Consider the following 21,639-nt stretch of genomic DNA (forward strand, 5'->3'; position numbering starts at 1 on the left):
GAGAGAGAGAGAGAGAGAGAGAGAGAGCAAGAGAGAGAGAGGGAGGGAGAGAGCGAGAGCGAGAGAGAGAGTATGATTGTGGGTAGAAAGGCCAGCATATGAAAGTATTATGTGTCAGTGTGTGTGTGTGTGGGGGGGAGGGAGGTTGTGGGTAGGAAGGACAGCATGTGAGTGCATTGTGTGTGAGTGTGTGTGTGCACGTGCACATGAAAGAGTGGGAGAGAGAGAAACATGTTGATAGGTACAGATAAGGGATTTAAGAGTGGGTGTTGGGGGTATTGGGCTCCTGTGTAGGTGACTAAGTTAGAGATTTTGTAAACGTGGGACTTTTGGGGTGTGAGGAGGCTTTTGGGACTGTTTTTTTTTTGCCAAAACAGGCCATCTAGTTCAGAGAAAGCACCAAGCGCCCCTCAAGTTTGACATCATCTGACTCGCTCTCTCAACATTCCTAGTCAGTCGTATCAGCACCATGGACAGCGGCACCGACACAGTCAAACCCTGCAGGACAGGAGGAGCCGCAGCGCCGCCCCTTCCCCTCCGTTCCAGCCTGAGTCACTGCCCGCTCCTTCCCCCAAAGTCAGCTTCCTCAACTGCGTTTTGGGAGGCTGAGGTGGGTGTGGACGACGTGAGCTGGTCCTTTGAAGAAGAAAACTGCAGTTTAGGGCAAAGGATCATAAACATCTGGCTGCATCTGGGCACCAATTAAGTACATTAAGTGGGGAGCGACAGCGGCTTAACAACACAAGCCCATAAAGCCTTCTAATTGCTGGCACCCACGTGGTCCCAGTCTACCCACGTATATAAAAGGCCTAGAAAGGTGCAAGCAGTGAACACCTGACGCCCCGACCACTGCACCCTCCATTTGGACATTTCCATCCTCAGAACCTCTTGTCTTTCTCCAAAAGCACCATGACTTGTGGATCTTACTGTGGTGGCCGCGCCTTCAGCTGCATCTCGGCCTGCGGGCCCCGGCCCGGCCGCTGCTGCATCACCGCCGCCCCCTACCGCGGCATCTCCTGCTACCGCGGCCTCGCCGGGGGCTTCGGCAGCCACAGCGTGTGCGGGGGCTTCCGCGCCGGCTCCTGCGGACGCAGCTTCGGCTACCGCTCCGGGGGCGTGTGCGGACCCAGCCCCCCCTGCATCACCACCGTGTCGGTCAACGAGAGCCTCCTCACGCCCCTCAACCTGGAGATCGACCCCAACGCGCAGTGCGTGAAGCAGGAGGAGAAGGAGCAGATCAAGTGCCTCAACAGCAGGTTCGCGGCCTTCATCGACAAGGTGGGTGTCCTGGATCACACCCTTCCTGAACCACCACCACCTACACAGCCAGGGCAGGGTACTGAGGATGGAGTCAGAGGCAGAAAGACCTCTGACTGCCTCAGATCCCAGTCTGATGGGAGAGGCACACAGACACACAGACACACACACACACACACACACACACACACACACACAAATACATGCAATCAAGACCCAGACTGAGATAGGGGGAGCTTGCCGACGAAAAGTGTGGCCAGGCTGCTCTGGGGCAGAAGCTAGACATCAGGGAGTTGGGGGTGGGGGCCATGTGACCGCTGCAGCTGAACTCAGAGGGGTCTGGGGAGCCCCGGGGTGAGAGAGTAGGGTGCACTGACTTCCAGATGACATAGGGGAAGGGCTGGGACAGCTGAGCTCCCCTCCAGATGGCCTGTGACACCCTCTTCCTGGCACCATCTCCAGAAGTGCCATCTGTGATCTGAACATGGGCACTCTGCCCGTGAGGGTTGCTGCCTCACCTGGCTTCAGAGTGAGGGGCTGAGCCTCCACTTGTGTTCATCTGCTTGGAGTCACTCAACTCCCCTGAGAGCGGGAACTGACACCCCCCCTGCCCCCAGCCCTTGCTCCATGCCTGAGTGGAAAATCTAGACACAGATCATGGCCAGGAAATCCAGAAACTGTCTGTCTCCCACTGCCCACCTCTACTCAGTCTCAGATAAGCTCCAGACTTGGGAATTCCCATTAAAGCATCACCCTTCCTCCAGGCCCCCAGAGCTGGCTTTGGGACACCAGAAACCATCTGCCCCTTCTTCCCACCCTGAATGGCAGGTGCGCTTCCTGGAGCAGCAGAACAAGCTGCTGGAGACCAAGCTGCAGTTCTTCCAGAACCGCGAGTGCTGCCAGAGCAACCTGGAGCCCCTGTTTGAGGGCTACATCGAGACTCTGCGGCGGGAGGCCGAGTGTGTGGAGGCCGACAGTGGGAGGCTGTCCTCAGAGCTCAACCACGTGCAGGAGGTGCTGGAGGGCTACAAGAAGAAGTGAGTGTGGGCAGGAGGGACGCTGGGCACAGGAATGGGTTTAGGTTAAATACACTGGATTGGACAATAGGAAGAACTCCCAGGTGGGGTGAGTGGCCATGACCACTAGGTTGACTGAGGGTGGTGAGATCTGGGTCTTTTCCTTTGTGGAATCTTTGCCCAGACACCTGTGTAAGAGGAGGGCTACGACTCCCACGACCTGTCTCTATCTCACTTCAGCCCTCTCTTCCCTGAGCCACATCACCCAGCAGCTCTCCCCTGTGCTCAATGGGGAGGAAGCCTCTGTGGGGTCCAGGCCTCCTCTCCTGCCCCTCAGCCCCTACAGTTGTAGCACCTGTCAGATGTGAGCCCAGGGTCACTTAGGTGTGACAGGTCTGGGGCTCTGGGTGTCCCACTGCCTTGGGTGCTGAGTCCTGAGTGTCTGCAGGTCCGATAGGTCAAAATCCTAACTCAGGTGTTTGGCCTCCCTACCTGCAGACACTCAGTGAGGGGAGGGTCTGGATACCAGTGAGAGGGTGCTGGGGCTACGGGCCCTGGGAGGCCATGCTGTCTACTCCTGGAATGGGGCTGAGGGCTGAGTTCTATTTGCCCTCTGGGAGAACTCATATCCCCTTTGGGAATAGGACTGGGAGGTCCCAGATAAGCCGTCTCCATCCCCAATTCAAAGCGGAGAGGGACTCCAAGACACATCCCACCTCCAACCAGAAAAGACTCAGCTGAACTGTTAGGGTCCACTGTGTGGGCATGTTCCTAGTACTGCCCCCATGGCTGTGATCGGGGTTGAGGCTCTGCAGAGACCTGCCCTGCTCTGACTTCCCCTCTCTGCCCTCTGCTCTGTCTCAGGTATGAGGAGGAGGTTTCTCTGAGAGCAACAGCTGAGAATGAGTTTGTGACTCTGAAGAAGGCAAGTGACACAGGATTGAGAAGCACAGACTCGTGGGATCTCAGAATGACAGGCACTTCCTGGGCAGACAGAGGGAGTCTTAATCTCAGTGTGAGGTGCAATGACTTTTCCACAGCAGGCTGGGACGGTCCAGGTAGAGGCCATTGGATAGAGCATCCAGAGCCTTGACAGAGGACAATGACCTTGGAATATCCACCAGCCTCTGCCCTGGGCCGGGGGATGGCTGCATTGACCTCTGGGTGTCTTGCTTTGTCCCAGAGGTTGTGGTCTGTGGTTGAGTCCCCTGGAGCCTTAGTAGATTCTGTCTCTGCTGAGGGACAGTGCAGTGTGTCTAGCATTGTGAGGAGTCTGACCTTGAGGCAGGGACACAATCCCAGGGTCTAGCGGAGGAGGGAGCAGAAGCAGGAGCAGCCATTGGGCTCTTGGAGCACTGTTGGGGGACAGGAAAGGGTCAGGGTGTGAGAGCTGGGGAGTCTGTCTGGGCAGGCTTCCTGGACCAGGAGAGGGGAGAAAGGAGAGATGGCAGGGCAGGCAGGGGCGAAAGGCTGCTGAGCCATGCCCAAGGCCACAGGGTTTGTCCTTAGAGGGGAAGAGGATGCTGGATCATTCTGGGAAGGGCCAGAAGGGAGCGAGAGGGCATGGGAATGGGACGCGGGGGACTGCTTTTCCCCGGCTGCATGGATTGGGTGGGATGAAAGAGTAGTCTGGGGACTGGATCATCAGGGTCCTTGCGCTCCAACACTCCCCACCTTTGCAGGATGTGGACTGCGCCTACCTCCGCAAGTCAGACCTGGAGGCCAACGTGGAGGCCCTGGTCCAGGAGATCGACTTCCTGAGGCGGCTGTATGAGGAGGTGCGGGCTCAGGGGCCAGGCAGAGGCCTGGTAGCCAGCAGAGAGGAGAGTTGGGGGTGGGCTGTTGGATAGGATGTGGGTAGGGGCTGTGGTCCCTGAGGCTGTGTGAGTGGGCGGGCTGGGGACCAGAGAAGGCCTGAGAAGGTGGAGTCCAGGACATGGTAGGTGGGGCTGTGTTCTCAACTAATGTCGCTGCCCTCACCTCCTGCAGGAGATCCGCGTTCTCCAGTCTCACATCTCAGACACCTCCGTGGTCGTCAAGCTGGACAACAGCCGCGACCTGAACATGGACTGCATTGTCGCTGAGATCAAGGCTCAGTACGACGACATTGTCACCCGCAGCCGGGCTGAAGCCGAGTCCTGGTACCGCAGCAAGGTGAGTGGGGCAGCATACCTGCCTGCTAGTCATGGCAGTGGGAGGGATGTGAGGTGTCTATTAAATAAGCTGCCTTTTCTGGGGATGCTGGTCCTTAGGGATGAGAAGGGCTGTCTCTCTGAGGCTGGGGTGGCAGGGCAGGACTGCCACGTGTGGTTGCACAGGCTGAGCACTGCATAACCTGCACAACCATCCGTGGTGTCCTGAATGGATGGGACGTCCCGCCCTGAGGCTCATGAGCATCTCTCCTTCCCCAGTGCGAGGAGATGAAGGCCACGGTGATCAGGCACGGGGAGACCCTGCGCCGCACCAAGGAGGAGATCAACGAGCTGAACCGCATGATCCAGAGGCTGACGGCCGAGGTGGAGAATGCCAAGTGCCAGGTATGGGGCATCTGTGCCCAAGGCCCGAGAGACTGAGTGCCTAACCCTTGTCGCACAGCCTATGTGTGCCCTTCCTGGTAGGGAGTGTGGTCTCATCCAGGTAAGCATCAGAGAGACCCAGAGACTCTAATCTACCTTCTTCTCTCTGTTCTCTTCAGAACTCCAAGCTGGAGGCTGCGGTGGCCCAGTCTGAGCAGCAGGGTGAGGCGGCTCTCAGTGACGCCCGCTGCAAGCTGGCCGAGCTGGAGGCTGCCCTGCAGAAGGCCAAGCAGGACATGGCCTGCCTGATCAGGGAGTACCAGGAGGTCATGAACTCCAAGCTGGGTCTGGACATCGAGATCGCCACCTACAGGCGCCTGCTGGAGGGCGAGGAGCAGAGGTGGGTCCCATAGACCTTTCACTTTCCCAGCTCTGCCAGGGTCTCAGCGTGCCCTGTCCTCACACTCCTGGCAGCACTCAAGTATTGTTTCTTAACCTCCCCACCCTGCAACCAGACAGGTAATTTGTGTAAGTCCTTTAAATATGATATCTCTCTGTCTGAGTTTCCCATCTTCGCCCAGGCACTGATCTGGGATTGCAGTCATGTTAATCTCAGTTGAGATCCAGTAATCTGGCAGCAGGCATTTCTGTTACTGAGAAGCCTAATTAAGGCTTGAGGCCAGCTTGCCTGGGTAGTGCTTCTTCCCTTCCAGCTGTAGCTGCATGGGCCACTCAGGATTCCTTATTATTTTCCTAGTCTGGCCCGGGGCCCAGCCCCAGACCTGGGAGTTCTGATGTATCCCCCAAGGACAGATTCAGATAGATGACACCATCAACTCACACTTTTCTATTGTAATGGCAATGAGTACCCAAAGCGGTCTTCCTTTGTGGCAGGTGGGAATGAGTTAGAGAGCGAGGATTTATCCCCTGGGGCAGTTACGCCTTGCTCTCAGGATTTTTCCTCATTTGCTTGCTTGAGAGGTGGGTGGGGGCGGGGGGGGGGAGGAGAAGACCAATTGGTCACTCAGTCTTCCTACGGCTGGAGGGCAGATAGCTATACAGCTCCCACGCCCAGAAGGACAACCCTCCCAGAATGTGAGCTCATTCTTTGCCCTTGGTTTCTTTGCCCCAGTTAGTCAGTTGGTGTCACTCCAAGCTCTGTTTCTTGTGGACAGTCAGGCCCTTAGCCCTGGGGAGAGGAGGGTGAAGAGTGGGGATGCAGAGGGAGCATCTTGTGTATTTTGGAAATGGGGAACACAGGTTTGTGACCTGAAACTTAAAGTGGCCTCATGATGAGATTTCCAACAAACTCAAGTTGTTGCACTGGCAAGCTCAGAGGCAGGGGTCTGGCTGGGGCTGGGGAGTTTCCTAAGTGAAGAATCCTGCGAGGAGTTTTCCAAGTCTGAATTTGGAAGTCGGAGAGACACATGGAAATGGCATTAGAATCCGAGTGGCCCGCTCCTCCATCACATGGGTCTCTTGGAATGAACTCAGGAGCGTTGGTGTAGGTTACCTAGGGAACCTGGGCATGGGACAATTTGATGGTGGCTGTGGCCTCTTCTATCTGAGGCTGATTTCACCAATCTTTGGCCACTGTGCGTTCAGGGGAACTCCATTTGCTTCCCTTGGGGGAAGCTGTGTGGGAGGAAAACGCTGGCTGGGTGGAAACGGGGGGCCTAGGTGGCAGCCCTGCCTCGTCATTGGACATTTCCTCCTTCTCGGCCTCAGTGTGTCCATCTGCAGGATGAGAGGACTGTGGTGAGGAGTCCCAGAGCCTGTTCTAAAATCCCATTTGTTTATCCAACGGTTTTGTATTGAGCCCGGCATTGTTTTTAGGTGGTGGGAAAAGGAATAGACAAAAACACTTACCCTCCTGAAGCCTGTAATCTCATATGACACCAATCAGACTGGATTTCAGAATTTAAATCTGTTCCCCTCAAATGCACCTGCCATTCAGTCAGAGCCAACTTGAAGGAGTGGCAGCTGATAACTGGTCTTAACGGCTATGAGCCAGGGCTAAGCACTGTAGGCCTCTTATTTGATTCAGTCCTCACGAGAGATTTACAAAGTAGAGTCTCCTGATGAGGAAGCCTAGGCCGAGGTTGGCTGAAGCTGGGATTGCACAGCTCAGAAAAGGTGGGGAGCGAGGCGCTGGCAGGCCTTCTGTCTCCAGACCCTCACGGTGACCCGGGGCTATACTGGCCGAGCGCGTTTCTTGCCCCCTCCCTTTGGCAAATGCCCAGATGGAAAGCCACAGATGTCCCCCTCCACCTCGGCCGCTGAGGCCCCGGCGCCTTTTCCGTGGGCACTGACCTCTCCTCTCTTCTCTCCGCAGGCTGTGTGAGGGCGTTGGCTCGGTGAATGTCTGTAAGTAGTGGGGTCCGTCCCTTCCTCCCGCTGGGCGGGTCTGGACGCCTCCGGGGAGGGGGCGCGTGCGCTTGCAGCAAAGCCACCCACCCGCCCGTGGTTGCTCCTGATGTGCGCCTCCATCTTTTCCCCGCAGGCGTCAGCAGCTCCCGCGGTGGCGTCGTCTGTGGCGATCTCTGCGCCTCCACTACTGCCCCTGTTGTCTCCACCAGAGTCAGCAGCGGCCCCAGCAACACCAACGTGGTGGTGGGCACCACTAACGCCTGCGCCCCCTGCTCCGGGGTCGGCGCCTGCGGCGGCAGCTGTAAGAGGTGCTAGGAGGCCGCGGCCTGCGCTAGCGCCTGTCGCCGTCACTCTCCGCCCAGCCAGTACTTCGTGCCACCGGAACGCGCCGCCCGCGCCGGCCTCTCAAGAGCCGCCGCCAGCTGCAGGCACTCTGAGCGCCTTCCCAACCGCTCCGCTCCGGGCGCGATCCCGGGTCGCAGGAGTCCGGGGAGGCCCGGGCAGCGCCGTGGTCTCTCTCTGCAGCCTTTCCCAGTAGTCAATTTGTTGTCCTGAGGATTCATCCTTTCCTTCCGCCTGCGTTCTGTTTTTCGCCGTATGCACTGGTCCTGCCTGACTGCTTTCCCAAAGATTGGAGGAACAGGGGAGGCCCGGGCACGTCCCTCTCTGCAGGACCTGGGACTCTGCCCATGCGCTTCTGCCTGTGGAATGGAGAGGCGGACCCTGGATGGTGGTTCTGTGACTCTGAGAGGAACAGGCCCACGCATGGGGAGAGCACCTCCCTTCCAGGGCTGCCCGCAAGAGCTTCTGAAAAACCAGTGACTCTGCTGCCTTCTCCTTTGTCTTTGTTTCACTCTGTGTTTCCAATAAACTCCCCAATAAACTCATTGTAGCGAATCAAGCCTAGAGTCTCAGAGTCTTGGAAATGCCAGGACCATCCTGTGATGGGTGCTCCCTGCCAGAGCGCCTCAGGACCTGTTGATCCAGTTAGCTATTTTTCAGTAGCTGAAAATGACATCTGTCCTTGAGCAGCCCAGATCTTGGGGAAAGGAGGGAAGACTCATGGAGCCAGGGAATCTTATGGGGTCATGGGTTTCTCTAGACCAGGAATTCTCCTTTCAGCACTATTGACATTGTGAGCTGGGCCATTCTTTGCTTTAAGGCTGTTGTGTGCATTTTGTAGGATGTTTAGTAGCACCCCTGGCCTCAATCCACTTGATGACAGGGGTCTTCCACCGCCCTCTTGTGACAATTGAAAAATGTCTCTAGATGTGGCCACATGTTTCCTAGGGGTTCTCAACCACAGCGATCACCCACTGCCCCCACCCCTGGGCCTTCCTGGAGGGAGAAAGTGCATGGGGAAAAAGATGCATGAGAATGGAAGAAAGGCATGTGAGAAGCAGTGTTGGGGGAGGAATAGCCTTGGGTTGAGAGTCAGGAGAACTGCGCTTCTCATTCCAAGCCTTGATGGCTGTTGGCCACACGTGTGACTTTGGGCAAATTGCTTCCATCCCCTGATCTTCAGTTGCCTTGGCTGTGGAATGGGGAGTTTGGACAGTATTCCTAAGATCCTTCTAGCTCCCTAAGCGAGATTGTTTGAAAGGGTTATGTTAATGCCCTTTGAGTTTGTGTGCCTTGATAGTTCAGCCATTTACTAGTCTGTAACTGTGGGCAAATCACTAACCCTCCCTGAACGTTAGTTCCTTCATACTTAAAATGGGTTGATGACATCCACTGGGCTGTAGGGAGGTGCTTCAGATATTTCACATAACAAGTCACCCGAATGGAGAGTCTTGAAACAGTGATGCTTTATCATGCGTCAGGGTTCTGTGGGCTTACCGAGCAGTTCCACTTTACATGGTGCTGTCTGGAGGGTTAGGATGTCTAAAAGGCCCAATATGGCCACAGTCTCACATGGCTGGACTTGGTGCTGGCCACCAGCTGGGAATCAGCTGAGGTGGCTGGCCAGGGTGTATCAGTCAGAGTCCAATTAGAAGACAATAATTTGAACAGAGAAGGTTTAACATAAAGTATTATTAACCATAACAGAGATTGGCTAGTACAAAGCAAAACCTCTAAAGACCACAGGAGCTGCAGCCGTAAGGAGCAGCCCCTACCCCTAGGCCTTTTCTCCAGCATCTAAAGATAATTTATTCGCTGATGATCCAGCTTTCACTGATTGTCTCCTTAAGCACATTCAGTCTCTGCTTGATGCCTGGGCCCAAAGTCAGCATCACAAGTTTTGGGTTTTGTTTCAGCAGCACCCCTCTGCCAGGTACTAGCTTGCCCTCCACTTTTCTATTGCTGTGTAACAAGACATCCCCAGATTTAGTGTCTTAAAGCAACAATCTTTTTCATAGTTGTGTAAATTGCCTTGCTGATTCTTCCGCTTCCTATCATTGACTGGGGCTCTGGCACTGCTGAGAGATCCATGATGGCTTCACTTGTACGGTTGGCATTTGGAGCTACCTCTGGTCAAGAGTTCAGGAGCTGATGGCCAGGGTCTCTGTTCTTCTCTGTGTGCTCCAATACCCTTCAGGCCTCCTGGGCATGGAAGCTGCAGAAGGTGCTTTCCATCAGATTCTATTGGTCAAAGCAGTCACGGGGCCAGCCTGGGATCCAGGAGAGGAAAAAGGTCCCACCTTTGATATGAGTAGAGCCATGGACAGAGAAGGAGGAGTTGTTGGGGGCTCATCTCTGAAGATAGCTACCACAGGAGGATTAAATGAGACAACACAAATAAGTTTGGGGTATAGCGTCGCGTTCAACAGGTACTAAACAATGAATGTATCTGATTGCTCTTGTTATTACTATTGCCATGACATCATAACAGTGCAGCATTCTCAGCCAGGGGCAGAGGGGGCTGGTAGGAAAAACTGGAAGCTGGAGGTCTGGCATCTCAGCTTTTGTCAATAAGAGCACGTGGCCAAGCCCCTTCAGCTTCTGGAGCCTCAGGTAGTTTACCCATTTGATAAAGGCAGGTGATAGCAGCAGCTCACTGAGTGAACGAGAGCTTCAGCTGGTATGCAGGGCAGGCTGGATGCCACGGCACTGTTACTCTGGGTACTGATACTACCACACTGGCCCTATCTCAGGCTTGTCAGCACAGAGGGATCTACCATCCAGCTAGTTCACACTCCTCAGCAGCCAGCAGGAAGCTTCCAGAGAAGAGGAAGCTGGCTCTCTATATGAGCATGGAAGGCACATAGCATCTGCCTCTGCAAGAGGACGGGAGAAGCGCCTAGAAGGAAGGAGGAATGAGAAACGCCCTTGGGTAAAGAAAGCTTTCATGGAGTGGAGTTGGAGCTGGGGTAGGATGGGTCGCAGAGGAGGATGTAGAAAGCAGTCCTCACTCTCCTTAGTGCTTTCCCGATACATCACAGCTCCTGGATGGCCCCCTGCTCCTTCTCCAGCTCCACCTCTCACATGCTCTTCCCCATGTCTGGAGCACATCTCCCCTCCTGGCTAACTCTTTACTTTGGTTCACTTCTTGCTTTCAAATGTAAACTTCAAAGGGACAAGCATCTTTAACTATTTTCTTCATTTAAAGGAACCCGAGTTTGTGTAACAGCACCCGCTACACAGCAGGTGCTCAATAATGATTTGTTGATGGAATAAATGAGCTCCTGGTCTTCCTTTAGGTCTCAGCTTCAACGTTACCTCCTTCAGGAAGTAATCAGCTTTGCCTGCTTAACAACCCTTTGACGGTGCTTCTCTTTTTCTCCCAGCATCAAGGCTCAGGGCTCTGCGTGGCCACCCACTCCTTGGTGGAGAGGTGGCAGTGGTGGTGGAGAAAATGGACTCAAGGACCCAGGACCAGAGGCTCCGACAGTCTTGTGTGGCCCCTTGAGCTGATTGAGTGAAAGAGAGATGCGTCACCAACAGAGGCATGGAGCCTCTGGGTTCCCCCAGGTGGCATCTCCATGACCTTCTGAGGCTGGCAGCCCTTACAGTATCCTCCTTAACCCCTGAGAAGGGAGTGTTAAACCCCAGAGCAGAGCTCAGAGCCCCTTTCCAAGAAGGGCAGAACTGAAAAGGCCCCTGGAGAACCTCTGGTCCAACCCCTCACTTGACAGGTGTTCAGGGCATCTGAAGCCAGAGAAGGGGAGAAAGGTTGGGGGGCAATGGGGAATGGGGAGCAGTGAGAGACACTGAGAGATCAGTCAGAGCTAGACATACAGGGATGGTACATTGTGTTTAAGTTTGGACTTTGTCCCAGGGACACTGGTGACCCACTGAAAGGGCAGCCTTGTGTTTGATGAAGGTCTCTTTGGCTGCTGTGAGGTGGGAAGAACAGGACTCCAGGCAAGACGGTGGTGACTGGGTGTGGTGGCGGCAGTAGGGAGAAGGACAGAGGGGGATAGAGAGGTATTGAGGGGGCAGAAAAAGAAGTCGTTGGGGCTTAATGAATATTGAGGGTGCGGGCATGGATAAATCATAGGTTCTCGTTTGGGCAACTGTGCTGATCTTGGCAGGAGAGACTGGAGGAGACCCCAGTTGAGAGGGTGGGAAGCAATGAGCTAAGCTGGAAGGTGTGCCGAGTTAGAAGCATCTCTAAAACTGCCAAATGGAGGTGTCTTGTAGGAACTGGAGCTGGTGGGTCTAAGCTGAGGAGGGAGGAATGGAGGAGAATCCTCAGGGCTCCGAAGCCCAGGTGGAGGATCTTAACTAGGGAGGACATTAACGGCGGGTGGCAGCTGAAGGCAAGAGACTGGTGTAATTGCCTAGGGAGAGTGCGGAGAGGAGAAAAGGCCCTGGGGTAGTTGGAAGTTTGAGGCAAGGTGCATGGTGAGGTGTGTGGCCCGTGAGCAGAACCTCCTGGGAGAAGCGGAGAGCCTGGTTTCAGAGACAAGGAGGTCAAAGGCTCGAGACTCAGGAATTGGGAGGTAGGAGAGAGAGAAGGGGACGGGGAGCCCCGGGAGCATGAGTGGAGGCTAAAGGGCCCTGGGGGGCCTGGAGATTCCAGGGGGAGCTAAGAAAGTGGGTGGGTCCTCCAAGGATGTCCTGGTGAGATGGGTGGGAAAGGCCAGGGGCTGGGCTGAGGCTGGGGCTGGGTGAAGCGGAGGAATGAAGAGGGCCAGCATGGAAGGCGATGTGCTACCCTGGAGGTGGGCTGTAGCCTTGCAATGACTGTTCCAGGCCTGATCCCTTGAGGGTGGGCCAGGGTCAGGTGCCAAGGCTCTCATCTTTCTCTATTTGGTGGGCAGCGTGAGGAGGACGTGGCAATGGGGTGGGGACCAGACTGACACAGGGCGGACCCCCAAGGGTGGCTGCTGGCACTTCTGGTGGTTGCTCCTGTGGTACCTATGTGGTAGGATGGCTGGGCACAGAGTGGTGATGTGTGGAGAAGAGCAAGTGGGGACTGTGTGTGCAAGAAGGGGCCAAAACTCAAACACGCCCGTGCACACACATAAACATGGCGCATGCACGTGCACTGTCTTCCTGCTGATCCTCCGGCCTCCTTTGTCCTCTTCAGAGCCAGTTGGAAGAACAAAACCCCGCGCCATTCCAGACTGACAGGTGTGACAGGTGGAAGGTGCTGTGAGCACAGTCAGCACTGCCTGGCCAGGAGATGATAGAACCATCTGGGGACAGGGCGCCACGGGTGTCCAGGCTGAGAATAGGCCAGAATGACTCTAGTGTTCAGGCCATATCATCAAGCTGGGATGGTCACCAGCTGCTGGGTGTGGGGGCACTCCAAGAAAGCAAGACTTTGCGGCACAGAAAGCAGGTCCCCCAGTTTATTGGATAAGAGGAGATAAGAGGCCAGAGAAGCGGTGGCGGTGGGGGGAAGAGTCTCACAGTGCTCCTTCCAGAGAAGAAAGGCCCTTCTCTCTGGGAGGTGCTGAAGGCTGAGACCGGGGAAGGAATGGGTCTATTGCCAAGCTGCGGGCCCCTTTCCAGTGGGATGAGAGGTGGGGAGGAGCCGCTGGTGGGAATGAGCCGATGGTGTATTCTCAGAACACAAGGGGAAAAGCCCGCGATGTGCTGCCGTTCTCAGCTGGGGGTGAAGCAGTGAGTGGCATGTCTGGCAGGCAGAAGGGGCTTTCCTGGCTCTCTTTTGGGCCACCTAACACCTTCCCTGGCCACAGGAGCCCCCTCCGCAGGTGGTGTTCAGTTGGCCACAGGGTGCACACAGTCCGGTGCTCACCACCAGGTTCCCGTTGCAGGGGGCATTGCAGACGCTGCCTGTCACCGGCCGGGAGCCCGACACGCAGAGGTCTCCGCACACGACCCCACCCCGGGAGCTGCTGACACCTGAGGGGACAAGGGCAGGATCAGGAGACCTCTGCTGGTGGCTGTCCCATTCAGCCACCTTCCTCTGATCTGTCTGAGGTATCGGCCATCCAGGCAAGGATGCAAAGAGCCTCCAGTTCTATTCTGAAGGTGTGGAGGGAACCCTCGCCTGGGAGCCAGCAGACCAGAGTTCCGGTCCTGGTTCTGCTTTGTGACCTTGAGGGTCCCTTCCTCTATCTGGGTTTCAGCTTTCATCTATACAAGGTGAAGGTTATGAGTGACATCTGAGGTCCCTTCTTGCAGTGACATATTATTATTCTTTCCCCTCCTCAACACATTCATGCTGTGAGGTTCTTCCTGCAAGCTAACCTCAGTCTCTTTTGCTGCATGACCAACCTACCCCCTTTACCGGGGGAATTATTGGAAACACTCTTCCCAAAGTCTCTGTGTATACTCATAGTCATGAAGTCCTTTTCCCCCAATCTGCATTGTTCTTTTCAGGGCTCAAGATACTTACAGACATTCACAGCTTCAACACCTTCACACAGCCTGAGTGGGGAAAAGAGAGGAAGGGAAAGATAAAAGAAAAGTCAGAATGAGGTCATCAAATTTCCCCTAGGTGCTGAAATTGGTCATCTCAGGGCTATTTCTGACCTACATACATGCCCTTGTGCAACTTAGGAAAAGGTGCCTTTCTGGCAGCTGAAGCAATGCCAGGGCACACTGTTCAGCAGGCAGAGTATGGTTGGATTTCAGCTCTCATGTGTCTCTCTGCTGGCTGTTTTGTGCAGTGAACAACCTGAACAACCATATCTGGCAGGTCTGGATAGGCCCAGCTTTCAGAAGCGCAAGGCCCTCTTGGGAAGCTGAGGTCAGGGGTGGAGTTTGGCCAGCAATCCTGCCCTAGAGTAGGTGATGTCCTAGAAACCAGGCAGAGTGTGGATCTTGGGACAGTTGAGAATGAGACAACTTGAAGATATGGATCTGGGATCCATAGAGGCAAGAATGTCACGTGGGGACTGAGATTGAGTTAGGGAAAAATCAAAGGTTAGCAGGTCTATGCAAGGCAGTGCTTAGGGCTGGGTGGGACCCACCTCTGCTCCTCGCCCTCCAGCAGGCGCCTGTAGGTGGCGATCTCGATGTCCAGGCCCAGCTTGGAGTTCATGACCTCCTGGTACTCCCTGATCAGGCAGGCCATGTCCTGCTTGGCCTTCTGCAGGGCGGCCTCCAGCTCGGCCAGCTTGCAGCGGGCGTCACTGAGAGCCGCCTCACCCTGCTGCTCTGACTGGGCCACCGCGGCCTCCAGCTTGGAGTTCTGGAAGGCAGGGGAATACGGAGAGGAGAAAGCAAATTTTAGTTTCCTGAAATCTCAGCCAGTCTCCAATAAGATTGTTCAACTTCTATCTTAAAATACTGTCTCTCCAATCGGCTTCCTAACCTTCCTTCCCTCTTCACTTACACACACACACACACACACACACACACACACACACAGATACTCACACACACCTTGGCCAAGACAATCAGAAAGATCCCAGTAGATTCCTCATCTTACTCTGTCACCCATGAGACTAAGCTGGGAAGACTTTTCCAGAGTCTAACTCAATCCCTCTGTTGAGGGCTAACCCTACTCTCTTCCCACACTGAGGGGTGGGCAGGGCTTTCACACCTGGCACTTGGCATTCTCCACCTCGGCCGTCAGCCTCTGGATCATGCGGTTCAGCTCGTTGATCTCCTCCTTGGTGCGGCGCAGGGTCTCCCCGTGCCTGATCACCGTGGCCTTCATCTCCTCGCACTGGGGAAGGAGAGATACTCATGAGGCTCAGGGTGGAAACTCCCATCCATTCAGGACACCACGGATGATCCCACCGATTGTGCAGTGCTCAGCCTGTGCAACCACACATGGCAGTCCTGCCCTGCCACCTCAACCTGAAAGCTATTGGCTTTTCTCTTACCATCGTTAGGGATCAGAATCCCCAGACAAAGAAGCCTTTTCTACTAGATACCTTGCATCCCTCACACTGCCATGACTAGCAGGCAGGTGTGCTGCCCCATTCACCTTGCTGCGGTACCAGGACTCGGCTTCAGCCCGGCTGCGGGTGACAATGTCGTCGTACTGAGCCTTGATCTCAGCGACAATGCAGTCCATGTTCAGGTCGCGGCTGTTGTCCAGCTTGACGACCACGGAGGTGTCTGAGATGCGGGACTGGAGAATGCGGATCTCCTGCAGGAGAAAGAAAAGGAAGGACACATTCACTTCTCTGGGCTTGCCCTAATACCTGGATGCGTACCATCCTTTCGGCTCATCTGGAGCAAACCTCTCATATTTGGAGAAACAAACCTGATGAGATTGCGTAACTTTCTGCACAAATAGGAAATCCCCTTAGAAGAAACACAACTGCATCTCAACTGCTTGCTTTTGTAATTATTCAGGGCCATGTGCAGCCAGCATGATCCAGATGCTTTCAAGGGGCTCAGACGCTGTGTGTGGGGCCTCTTTCCATTCTCCTAGACCAACCCCATGAAGGAAGGCTTCTGCTGCCAGAGAAAGTCCTGAGCCAGAGCAATGGGGTTCGAGGTTGTCTGATGCCATGTGGGGCCTACGCCGTAGCTGTCTGGTGTGCTCACTCCTCACTCTCCTGCCCTTTACAAATCTGTTCCTTGTTGGTTCTCCATTCCTCTGCCTCCCTGCTCCTTCCCTGTCCTTGCTCCCTGCCAACCCTCCAGCCGTGAGCCTGGGTTCTTACGTCAGCAGCCTGGTCCATGCCTGTGGGTGTCTGGGCCGGAGTGGGGGTCCCGTGGGGAGATCTGTGCCCACCATGGCTGAGAGCCCCATACCTCCTCGTACAGCTGCCTCAGGAAGTCGATCTCCTGGATCAGGGCCTCCACGTTGGCCTCCAGGTCTGACTTGCGGAGGTAGGCGCAGTCCACGTCCTGCCAGGGGTAGAGGGGCTGTGAGGCTGGCTCTCCCCAGAGTTATCTGAGGACCTGGCTGCAGTGTGGCAGGGCAGAGAGGATGGATGGTGGGACTTGGGGCGGGCTCAGGGCCAGCTGGGCTTCATTTACCTTCTTTAGAGCCACAAATTCATTCTCTGCTGTGGCGCGAAGTGCAACTTCTTCTTCATACCTGAGGTGAGCAGGGAGAACAGCACCGTGTCAACCAGCTCTTGATCATGGCTGCGAGCATGTGTGCAAAGGCGCCTCCTTCCTCGACCTCCCCCTGGTCATCTCCAGCCCCAAGGGAAATGGGCAGGGTTCTGGGGGAACCAGGCTGCTGGCGCGGGCCTACTGGGATGCACTGGAGAACCCAAGTGCCCACTCCCCCATTTTGGTGGAGGTTGGGAGGGCAGGATCTGGAAGCTGAGTGTGTGAATGTGTGTGGGTGGGGAGTGGGAGATGCTGTTTTTCTCATCCAGGTCTCCATTGTCTCTTCGTTTGAGCCCTCCCCTAGTCCCACTCACTTGCAGGTGGTGGGATCCTCGCTCTGTCTCTCCCCTCCTGGCCTGAGCTGTGGGAGGCAGCTCAGAGACAGGGAGGGAGGGGTGTGCTGGGCCTGGGGAGTCCATTGAGAGAATGTCACTGAAGGAAGCTGGCCACTCCTCAAAAGCAGATTCCTTTTGAGGACCCAGTGCGTGGTCTTCATATCGTATGTCACACTTTGTAGCTGAAAGGCCAGATCTGTGGCTATGTCATGCCTGCCTTCCAGCAGACTGCAGGTTCTGCAAGGACTTATACTATGTGGACTGTGGGGCCCTGCGTCACTAGCACAGCACAGTGTGCTGTCGTGTGGCAGGTGATCAGCTAGTGTTAGCTGAGTGAAGGAGCAAACTTAGGAAAAAGTATGTTCATGACTTTGAGATCTGGTCTCAAAGGGACCAGGGAATATGAGTTTTTGTGAAAGATGGATGGAGAAAGGGACAAAGCATTGTTTCCCTGATCTACTGGTGGAAAGATAAGCAGAGCCTCAACCCTACAGAGGGCCAGGGCCCACTCAAGGGACCCCTGTGTCTCGAGCAGGGGGTGCAGGGGGTGTGGGTTCTTCTCCACTCTCAGGCAGAGATCGCAGCTGCAGACTGGATACTCCCCTGGGGCTCAGGGAGGTGCCACCACACTCTTTCCTGTGCCCAGCATCCCTCCTGTCCACACTCACTTCTTCTTGTAGCCCTCCAGCACCTCCTGCACATGGTTGAGCTCCGAGGCCAGCCTCCCGCTGTCGGCCTCCACACACTCGGCCTCCCGCCGCAGAGTCTCGATGTAGCCCTGGAACAGGGGCTCCAGGTTGCTCTGGCAGCACTCGCGGTTCTGGAAGAACTGCAGCTTGGTCTCCAGCAGCTTGTTCTGCTGCTCCAGGAAGCGCACCTGCCACCCAGAGGCGGAGTGTAAGAATCTTTTCTTGCAGCATCAGAGGGCAAGAGGGGTTCCCAGCACCAGGGCCTGAAGGCCCCCAACTCTCTGACCCAGAGTCTTCCCTGGCAGGGAAGTCTGGCCTGTCCCAAGGAGCGGGCTGCTTCCCAGACAACCTCTTGCTCTAAGCCTTCCTATCTTTATCTCAAAGGCAGGTTCCATTCCTCATTGTCAAAACTGACCCTCTCCTATCCCATTCCTCTCTCAAAATGCCATCAGGGCTTAACTAGTTCACCACCTGGAAGTTCTTCCTGGGAGCTAACTTGAATCTCTTCTAAGTCAATTTACCTGGTGTCATGGAAAATGCTGGAAGAGTCCAGATTCTGCTACCCCTTGTTAAAAATGTGCCCTTGGATAAAGCACTCACCCCTCTGCAGAGTGGGGAGGTTAAAGCTCACCTCACTATGAGGATTAAAAGAACCCTTTAACAGAAGGGAGTCCCACACTGAACAGCTACTGCTGTTCAGTCACAGCAAGCCAGGTGGACCTGTCTAGAAAGGCAGACTGTAAAAGTTGAAAAATAAAGCATGTACCAATTATTCAAACCCTATGACAACAATACAATTAGAATAATAGTCACCTGGAATATGAGACTAGGAATGTCCTGTGCTCCAACCCCCTCGTTTTACTGATGAGGAATTGGAGGCCAAAGACATTCCCCAACTGCCTGAGAGCTCACAATGGCAGAGAAGAGCTCAAACTCCGATCTTCTGCTCTGCAGGGGAGTCTTCTCTCACTATGACAATTGCAGGAGAATTTCACATCTCTCTCCCAGCCACGAGGTTGGCCCACTACCCCACTCAGCTTCTTTTGCCTAATAACTTGGCCACGCCCTTGGTAAGTCCTATCTTATGCTATCCTTGGTCTCTCATGCTTTTAGAAGTTCCAGATTTTTTTCCCCATTCCTTTCTGGTGGGCATCTCTCTAGTGTGACTTCTCTCTTGAGGTTGGCTCTGGAGGGCTCTTTCCAACCCCAGAACATGCTCCTAGTTAGAGCCTTTTTTCCCAGTCCCTCACACCATTGCTACCTGGCGATCGCCTGGATTTGGTGGAGAAGGTGGCTGCAGACTCGAGCTGGAAACTGACTTCACAGATGGTTTCAACCGAACCCAGACTGTGCACTGCCTGCCTCCCCATAAGGCCCATGAGGATGGGGACCATGTCTCTTGCTCACCCTGGATCCTGAGCCCCAGGCGTAGTGGCTTGGACAAACTACTCTGGCCCTTGCTCCGTGACCAAATCACTGCCTGGTATAGAAAGAGCTCTGTGCCATCCACGAGACCCACCTCAGACCGTCTTCCAGCACCACACTTACCAGCCCTGCCTTGATGGAGAGAGCACCTCCTTGGCGTTTAAGCAGTTACTTGGCTTCAAATGCCCTGAGCACCCACACAGTTGTCGCTTGCTCACTAGGCGATATTATTGCTCAGTATGGAAGACTCTGCCCCTCATTTTGCTTATGGGTTTTTTCAGTGAACCTCCCCCAACAGTCTGGTAGCTCCTGGTCCTATTTTTGTCTTTCTGTCTGTGTCCTAGAAGTATGACTACCTTTCCCTTTGGCCTGGGAACTTCCGTGGTCAAGTTCTAGCTTTTGACTTCCCTGTCAGTGCCCAGCCTGAGTCCTGACCACGAGTAGGGGTTCAGGAAGGGTGTGATCCAGGACACCCACCTTGTCGATGAAGGCCGCGAACCTGCTGTTGAGGCACTTGATCTGCTCCTTCTCCTCCTGCTTCACGCACTGCGCGTTGGGGTCGATCTCCAGGTTGAGGGGCGTGAGGAGGCTCTCGTTGACCGACACGGTGGTGATGCAGGGGGGGCTGGGTCCGCACACGCCGCCGGAGCGGTAGCCGAAGCTGCGTCCGCAGGAGCCGGCGCGGAAGCCCCCGCACACGCTGTGGCTGCCGAAGCCCCCGGGGAGGCCGCGGTAGCAGGAGATGCCGCGGTAGGGGGCGGCGGTGATGCAGCAGCGGCCGGGCCGGGGCCCGCAGGCCGAGATGCAGCTGAAGTTTCCCGGGCGGAACCCACAGCCCGTAGAGTTGAAGCCACAGGTCATGATGGAGGTCAGGAGGTGTCTGAACAGTAGAGAAGATGGCAGAGGATGGAGCCAAGGGCCTGTGCTCCCTGGCTGATGGCAGGCCCTTTTATGTGCCCGGAGCAGCTGGCATTAAAAGAGGCAGCAAAGAGACAATAGCTGAATTTTATTGGCTTGGCATCACCCTGGCCTCTTAAGCTCGAACCCTGCTTGCCTCTTCAGTGTGGCTGCATCAACAACGATCCCTGGCCACGGGCCCTGTTTCATCTTCAAAGGCCTTTACAAGCTTCCTCCTTGCTGCTGCCCCTCCCATTGGCACTGCTGTGGAGCGGCAGAGGGGCTCCTGAAAGCATCAGTCTCATCCCACTCTCCAAGTGAGGGGAATTGATGCACTGACCTGGGGTGAAGCCTGCTCTCTGAACCCTATTCTGAAACAGACAGAGCTGGGCTATGGGCCCTGGACCCCTGGCCTGGCCCTGGGGTGGAGTGGCTGGCCTGTCCCAAGGAGTGGACTGCCTCCCAGACAACCTCTTGCTCTAAGCCTCCCTGTCTTTACCTGAAAGGCAGGTTCCTTTCCTCATTGTCAAAATTGGCCTTTCCTATCCCATTCCTGCCCAGCGCCTGGTCAGGGGTGGGAGTGGGGTTAGAGATTTGGGGGTGAGGAGAGGGCAGGGTCTTTGCACTTTGGGTATGCCTAGTGTCACCTAGGGACACCATCTGGGACGTGGAAGAAACTGATTCAGAGAGTTCAAGACAGAACCAGGGCTATGCTTCAGAGTTCCAGGCGTCATCACTGATGGGATGGAGAGCGGGGAGTGTGGAATGCCTCAGAGCAACAGGGACTGATCAGGGAAGGCTTCATGGGGGAGAGTGGGGACCTGGGTTTGAGGAGGATTGGGGTGGAGTGGTACGGGCTGAGAGGTGACCAGAAAAAAGGCTGGCTCTGATTTTGCAGACTAGACTATGTATACTCATTCATTCAGGAAATACTTATTTGGTGCCCACCAATTATGCATTGGCCACTGTGCTAGGTTCTGGAAATCCTGCAGAGACCTGAGGTGCTTGGAGGTAGCATGCACATGGAGGAGCCAAGATTTGGCCAGAGGGAGGAGGCCACAGGTGGGGGAGAAGGCCCCTACAATGTCCAGGCTGACTGGTGTCCTTCAGGTTTCCAGCAGGGAAGCTCAGTGATGGGGTGTTGGGGTGTATGTACTCACCAGGAAGGAGGGAGGGTGCTGTGTCAATGGGAGGTGAGGGAGGTCAGCAGGGTCCTTAAGTGAGGTCACCCCCTCACTTCAGAGGACATATTGGGTGAGAGAAGGGTGCTAGCTCATGTGGCTGTTTCGAAAGCCAAGCTCTCTTACTTTGGCCCCTTGTTCCTTTGGGTTGGGACAGGCAATGGCTTTGATGGATGGACAGTGGGACCGAGCCAGGAGGTTTGCCCTAACCCGAGGACCTGAGCCCATAAACCGCTCCCAATGCACGTCTCTGGACTACTTTTGTCAGGGGAGGATGAGGAGGACTCCACTGATGGACCTGTGTCCTGACCCGGCCACAACCCAACACTGACCCAGTCTGGGCTAACAGTAACCCTCCTGAGACGCTCATCTTTTGCCCTTCCTATTCCCTCTCAGGGTGAGTGGGCCAGGTACATCCCAGAGTGGGGATCTGAGGATGATGGAAGAGGGACCCATCTTCTCTGGGCCTGAAGGAGGGCAGGTGATGGTGCTTTTGAAGTCTCTTAGGAAGCTGGACATCTGCCATGGATCCTAGCCCCTCCTCTGGGGTCCTGTGGACAGGCTTCCAG

The 21,639-nt window shown here is 55.2% G+C and overlaps 2 protein-coding genes across 2 annotated transcripts; one reads left to right on the forward strand and one right to left on the reverse strand.

Moving 5' to 3' along the window:
• Positions 1–813: 813 nt before the first annotated feature.
• Positions 814–8,060, forward strand: LOC101043175 (keratin, type II cuticular Hb6). Its single transcript, XM_039471822.2, has 9 exons — positions 814–1,278; positions 2,086–2,294; positions 3,138–3,198; positions 3,956–4,051; positions 4,263–4,427; positions 4,685–4,810; positions 4,969–5,189; positions 7,125–7,156; positions 7,293–8,060. Exons 1-9 carry the CDS (start codon positions 910–912, stop codon positions 7,472–7,474), a joined length of 1,461 nt encoding a protein of 486 aa, XP_039327756.1. The 5' UTR covers positions 814–909; the 3' UTR covers positions 7,475–8,060.
• Positions 8,061–12,886: 4,826 nt separating this feature from the next.
• LOC101042227 (keratin, type II cuticular Hb3) lies at positions 12,887–19,922 on the reverse strand. The gene is made up of 9 exons (XM_003939185.4): positions 19,470–19,922; positions 17,547–17,755; positions 16,463–16,523; positions 16,235–16,330; positions 15,456–15,620; positions 15,066–15,191; positions 14,491–14,711; positions 13,914–13,945; positions 12,887–13,417 (listed from the first exon to the last, which is right to left on the reverse strand). Exons 1-9 carry the CDS (start codon positions 19,851–19,853, stop codon positions 13,230–13,232), a joined length of 1,482 nt encoding a protein of 493 aa, XP_003939234.2. The 5' UTR covers positions 19,854–19,922; the 3' UTR covers positions 12,887–13,229.
• Between the last annotated feature and the right edge of the window lie 1,717 nt (positions 19,923–21,639).

Source organism: Saimiri boliviensis, chromosome 7 (genome assembly GCF_048565385.1).
Source record: "Saimiri boliviensis isolate mSaiBol1 chromosome 7, mSaiBol1.pri, whole genome shotgun sequence".
Lineage (NCBI taxonomy): Eukaryota > Metazoa > Chordata > Mammalia > Primates > Cebidae > Saimiri > Saimiri boliviensis.

Coding starts and splice junctions, on each gene's coding strand:
- LOC101043175 (XM_039471822.2), top strand. CDS start 910: ATGACTTGTGGATCTTACTGTGGTGGCCGCGCCTTCAGCTGCATCTCG. Junction 1,279..2,085: donor TCGCGGCCTTCATCGACAAG/GTGGGTGTCCTG, acceptor CCTGAATGGCAG/GTGCGCTTCCTGGAGCAGCA. Junction 4,811..4,968: donor TGGAGAATGCCAAGTGCCAG/GTATGGGGCATC, acceptor TGTTCTCTTCAG/AACTCCAAGCTGGAGGCTGC.
- LOC101042227 (XM_003939185.4), bottom strand. CDS start 19,853: ATGACCTGTGGCTTCAACTCTACGGGCTGTGGGTTCCGCCCGGGAAAC. Junction 17,756..19,469: donor TCGCGGCCTTCATCGACAAG/GTGGGTGTCCTG, acceptor TCTGGGTGGCAG/GTGCGCTTCCTGGAGCAGCA. Junction 16,524..17,546: donor CTGGAGGGCTACAAGAAGAA/GTGAGTGTGGAC, acceptor TGCTCACCTCAG/GTATGAAGAAGAAGTTGCAC.